At 51.3% G+C, this 5,591-nt stretch overlaps 1 protein-coding gene across 1 annotated transcript in view; it reads right to left on the bottom strand.

The window, feature by feature from the left end:
- CCDC113 (coiled-coil domain containing 113) overlaps positions 1-5,591 on the bottom strand; it is a 13,797-nt gene that overhangs the window by 1,509 nt on the left and 6,697 nt on the right. Inside the window, exons 3-7 of the mRNA XM_010004396.1 lie at positions 3,366-3,521; positions 2,396-2,476; positions 1,815-1,970; positions 1,058-1,165; positions 355-510 (exon numbers count right to left, since the gene is read on the bottom strand). Of these exons, the coding sequence (XP_010002698.1) occupies positions 355-510; positions 1,058-1,165; positions 1,815-1,970; positions 2,396-2,476; positions 3,366-3,521 (657 nt within the window). The remainder of the gene's footprint in view (positions 1-354; positions 511-1,057; positions 1,166-1,814; positions 1,971-2,395; positions 2,477-3,365; positions 3,522-5,591) is intronic.

The following is a 5,591-nucleotide window of genomic DNA, read 5'->3' as shown; positions in this document are numbered from 1 at the left end:
GGAAAGGCCTGTGCAGGTTACATATGCAAGGATGGAAACATATTGGGCTGTCATATGTCCCTTTCTCCTTACAGCCTGGTGGTGCTTCCTGTCCAATTACAAATTCTGTTCGTGCCTTGGCTTCCCTTCTGAGCTCTGCTGTTAAAACCCAGCCTCTGCCCTTGGGGTAGAGAGCAATCACCACTCTGTAAAGAGGAAGAGCCTCTGGCTATGCCCAATCCTGGTGAAACAGCAGCACAAGAACCCTCACAGGACTTCCCAGTGGATCTCCCCAAGGTGTCTGCAGGTGGGTGCACAGCCACTGGCACCCCGCGGACACACGTCCATGCTTCTGCATATCCAGCCTGGTCTCACCTTGGCAACAGCCTCCTTCCTCTGCCAAGTCTTGAGGCTGCTCTTGAGGTCGGTAACACCCATCTTCTGCTGCAGGTAACTCAGCACAGGGGGCGCTCTGTGGTCTGAAAGCTGCTTCTGCAGCTGCCAGTTCACACTCTCAGCTTGAGCTTGTTGCTGCCAGAGGAATAAGGACAGAGGGCTGGGAGATCCCACGGAAAATTCCCACTGCTAGCTCGTAGCCAGTCTGCCAGGGAAGCAGGCAGGCAGCATAAATAAAACCCCTGACACTGTGGGGGACAGTGGAATGCATCCATCAGTGCCTCCACCCCTGCCAGCAGCACTGCTAAGGAGTCCCCTGAACCCACTTCTCAAAGCAGTGGTGTCCCCACGAGGCTGTATCCCCCCAGCCTGGTATGACAGCAGTGCCACTTCTCCCTGGGGAGGACACTGCTGATGAAAAGTTCAAGGAAACAGAATTTCAAGATGCCACCAGCAGGTCCCTGTGGACCAGGGCCACAATCCACACCATGGCCTGTTCTGCAAAGCTGCTCATGCTTACTGACACCAGCAGGAGCCCCAAGACTTGCTCAGATCCAGAAAGGCACACAGGTAGCCAGCTCACTCCCAGGCCTCAAATGGACATCAGTATCCAACACACCAGAAAAGAACCTCAACAGAGTCTTCCCAACTGAAGCCTCAAAGGCTCCCAAGTCACTCTTACCTCCTCCACCAGAGCAGCTTCTCTTTCAGTTTTCTCCAGCAGCTGCTTCCTCTGGGAGATGTCTTTCATCAGAGTTGTGGATGTTTCCACAGCATCCTGCAGCTTCCTCTGGAACAGGAAAGCAGAATATCAGTGGGCACAGCAGCAGCTCCCAGCCACCTTCCAAGACATCCCTCTACTCCTTCATCTTGGTCTCAGCAGATGGTGTGGGAGCTCTGCTCCTAAGGGAGCACCCTGGCACAGAGCAGAAAGCAGCATCATGTCCTGGTCACGCAGGTACTGCTTTGTGCTGTCCCCTGTGTCACACTGCAGCACAGCCCACAGCAGAACAGCCGGGGTCTAGGGCTGAGCCTAATGGAACTGAGGGAGAGGGGTAAACACACCCAGCTGAGAAGCACCTTCTCCCATAAGAAAAGATGCTGCAGCTCAGGACTTTGTTTCAGATGTCACAAGTCATGTTCAACATGTATTCTCCTGTGCAAGTCAGCACCAAAGCTCTTTCCTACTGCAGGATTCCCCTGGCGTGTGAAATAACCTTGCTGCAAAGCATGAAGCCCATCATCAGGCTGCAGCCAAACATGAATGAGGTCATCACTGCTTCTGGTGTATCAGGCAACCCCCCAACCCAACTACTATGTCAGTGGGGAGGCAGAGGGGGTTCAGCATCCTCTGACTGGCAGAGGGAATGATGCAAGAGCTCATGTGTTTCCTCAGAAACAGAGGAAAGGCAAAACAGAGGTGTGGGAGGTTCACTCACTTTATAGAACTTGAGAACTTGGACAGTCTTTGCTGAGGTAGTTTTTAACTGCAGCAGCTCCTGGTTCTTCTCATCCATCTTCTTCTGGCACTGGGCATTCCTAACCTGTAGCTGCTGCAAACGGACCTCACAGGGTGTTTCTCCCACCTGCTCCTTCTGCAAAGACCAAGGAAGCAGAGCTGTAGGTTGCTGACCAAAGCTGATCCCAACTAAGAGAGCTTTGCAGACCTAAAAAACAGGGTCTTCATCCTGGCTGCAAACCTGGGGCTCAGGGAGAAGCCCAAGAGACAGCATGCCACTGAGCCTGTGCTGTGTGTCCATCTTAGAGGGGCCAAGCAGTGCAGACAGGTCCCCTCTGGTAAGGCTCCTGTCATGCCAGCAGCAGCCAGTTCCCAGGGAACTGCTTGGATTCATTGAACCCAGGCAGTGCCCTCCGGTAAAGCCCAGGAGCAGAGGAGGAAGGGGAGGAGGAAGGCCACGTGTCTCTGGAGAGAGCAGGCCCTGCATCTGCACTGGGCTGTGCTCCTTTTGTCCTTCAAGGAGCCACCTAGTCCCTGTTTCTCCTCAACTGCTGCACACACCTGCCTGAGCTGCTTCTGAAGCTTCTTCTTGTAACCCTTCAGCAAGTAATTTTTTAAGCGCAACTTCTCTCTCAGCAGATCCTGAAGAAAGACAGCAGGTTATGGTGGAACAGCATTTCACCACTGCAGCCTTCACTGCTGGCTTAGAGAGAAGCCCAGGGAGAAATGCTGCACACATACGGGCATGGCCAGGGGCTTCCCAAGAGCAGTGTGCTCACAGCTGTAGCTCTCCAGCCTGTGGAGCACTGGGCCAGTCACTGACTGAGAGCATGGCAAGGGCTGTCCAAAGAGACTTGCCAAGGCAGTCTGAAAATGTGAGGTAGACACACAAGACTACAGGAACTAGGGATTTTTCCCAACCACATAACTATCAGATGATAGACCAGCCTCAAAATTGCCCCACTCTGCTCTGCATTGGTGCGGCCTCACCTTAAGCACTGCCTGCAGTTTTGGGCACCACAATATCAAAAGGACATCAAGCTATTGGAGAGTGTCCAAAGGAGAGCCACAAGGATGGAGAAGGGTCTGGATGGGATGACTTATGAGGAGCAGCTAAGGACACTTGGATTATTTAGCTTGGAGAAATGGAGGCTGAGGGGTGACCTCACTGCAATCTATGGCTTCCTCACCAGGGGAAGAGATGGGGCAGGTCCTGATCTCTTCACCCCTGTGACCAGTGACAAGGCTGGGGAAAATGGCAGGAGGCTGAATCAGGGGAGGTTTAGGTTGGATATCAGGAAAAGGCCTTTTCACCAGAGGGTGGTTGAGCACTGGAACAAGCTCCCCAGGGCAGTGGTCACAGCACCAGGCCTGCCTGAGTCCAAGAAGTGTCTGATGATGCTCTCAGACACATGGTGTGATTCTTGGGATGCCCTACACAGGAACCAGAGTTGGACTCAATGATCCTGATGGGTCCCTTCCAACTCAGCATGTTCTATGATTCTATGAAGATTTGCCATGATACACGGACCCTCTGGCGGTTCTTCTCCTCCATGTATCCCAGCAGCTTCTGAGAATCTATGATACTCCCTCTCTTGCAGGAAATCACGCTGATGATGTCATTCTCAAAGTCTCTGAGGGCTTGCTTAACATCAGTCCACCAAACGTCTGCTTCTTCTGTGACTGCCTGTAGAAATAAGGTCACATAACAGTCAAGAGGTGCTAACTTCCCTTATTCAAACAGCTCTGGGAACAGAGAACACCAGGAAGGACCAGGCATACTCTCTGCAGTGTTACTAGCATTTCTCCTGTGGGAGCAGTGAGTGTCACCCTGTGTAACGCAGGGCACATGGCACAGGCTCACACAGCACTGCTACTTCACTGACTGAAAAAGAACAAGAAAAAACATCTCTCATATACCTGAGCCTCAACATCTGTCACTCCATCCTGACCTACAAACATGACCAATCTGACCCAGCCAACACAAGACAAATTACCACCCTTTGTGTACTGGATATGCCGTGTGGCCACATGAGAGGGACTAGTTGCTTGCTTCACCTTCGAAATGGAGAGGCTTCTCCTTCCCCAAAAGCTCCTGAGCATCTTGGCTAGGAGGAGGTCTTGGTGGCCAGCACAGGGCAAGCAGGGATGGTGATGGAGCCACAAGGAGCCTGCTAGGAATGTAGGCTCAGAGACTTGAAGTATGCTCTAAAGAAATCCCAGAGACAGTAGAAAGGCAGACACCAGAGAGGACTGCATGGAGCCAAATCAGGAAGCTTCTGGGAGCTGCTAGAATGGAAAATACATCTGGCACAAAAGGGCACACTTTCAAAAGCTAACACAAAGGAGATTTTTCTTTCAAGCATTGATGCCTTCATCTCACACAACAGATCTGAGCTTCTCTACATAAAAATCTGCCCCTCACCTGTATTATTAACTAGTTCCTGCCATTAAAAGATCCATATTTAGATACTAGTCACCTCTGATCTCTGTTCGTGTACTTGGGTGAGGTGGGAGGAGAGTTCTTCTGACGTTGCTCAACTCAGGACCACTCATAGCAATGCTCTGCTACGAACAGCCCTCACCTAGCAGGCTTGTCTCACTCCCTGAGGGATGGCAGTAACAAATACTATAACAAGTAACAAGTACCAAGCAAAGTAAGAAGACTGACGTAGTGGTGATTAAAAGGGTCCTGGGGAGCCATACCTCGAGGCTCTGCAAGGTCTGCTCTGAGTCCTCCTTCGTCCTCTGAATCTCATTCTCCACCTCACTCAGCTCCCACTGAGCCAGCTCACATTTCTGCTCCACTGTCAGGCCTACAAGACAGTCTGTTGCACTGTGAAGCTTGGATTTGTACCTGCCAGTTGTCTGCAACAAACAGGAAACACAGGTGCCCTTAGAAAGCCAGTACTGGCCTGTATTCAAAAAGAAAATCATGTCAATGGTCATGTTAGTGGGATTCCAGCTAGGGCAAGGAGACCTCTCCAGAGCAGAGGTAACTCAGGGCCACACACATCATGTCCTTTCACCCACCCACAAAACCCTCCTATGCAAGCACTTTCAGTTCAATTCAACAGGCAAATCCAGGGCTAGAGGTTAAAGCCAATGTGACAGATTGGCGTGGACTGCTAGAATACCTCTCTGTAGTAAAGATGCCAGTTGTTGTGTAGGACAGATGGGGTCTTCTACCACTGGCTGGGTCAGACACCCTGAGCAGCACCATGGATAGCTGGAGTCTGCTCTGGGAAGAGCTGACACCCCTTTGAGGCAATTCCAGGTGCTGTGGGGAGGCACTGGAGTCACACACTGCTTTGCAGAGTGCAAGTGACCTTTTGGCCTGAGGCAAAGCTTCTAAAGGCTCAGTCTGGGCCTAACCAGAGAGCCACTAATTTGGGATAAAACCCAGGGCAGAATGCTGGCTGAAAGGAGCTCCACCACAAAGAGTCTAGAAGCTTCTGTTTATTCCATCTCTGGTGAGGTGAAAAAGCACCTTTCAGGCCAGGAGGTAAAAATCTAATCCAAAAGGATGTTCACAACCTCAATGATATGGAGAGGAACACACACCCAGCTAAGGTACAGGGTAGGGATGCACATTGGTTTGAGCCCACAAGAATTTCCCGAGGGGGAGGTAAGGAGCACTGTCCCATCACAGACCTGCCAAGTCTCCTGCTTTCTTGGCATTAGTCTCCCTGTTAGTTTAACTTCTACTTCAAATTATGCTGGGGGATGTTAACTCGTTCCAGATCTCCCTGGCATT

The sequence above is a fragment of the Chaetura pelagica genome, unplaced genomic scaffold (genome assembly GCF_000747805.2).
Source record: "Chaetura pelagica isolate M959 unplaced genomic scaffold, ChaPel_1.0 scaffold379, whole genome shotgun sequence".
Taxonomy (NCBI): domain Eukaryota; kingdom Metazoa; phylum Chordata; class Aves; order Apodiformes; family Apodidae; genus Chaetura; species Chaetura pelagica.
The sequence above is the reverse complement of the archived record's forward strand: the minus strand, read 5'-3'. Positions and strand labels throughout refer to the sequence as shown.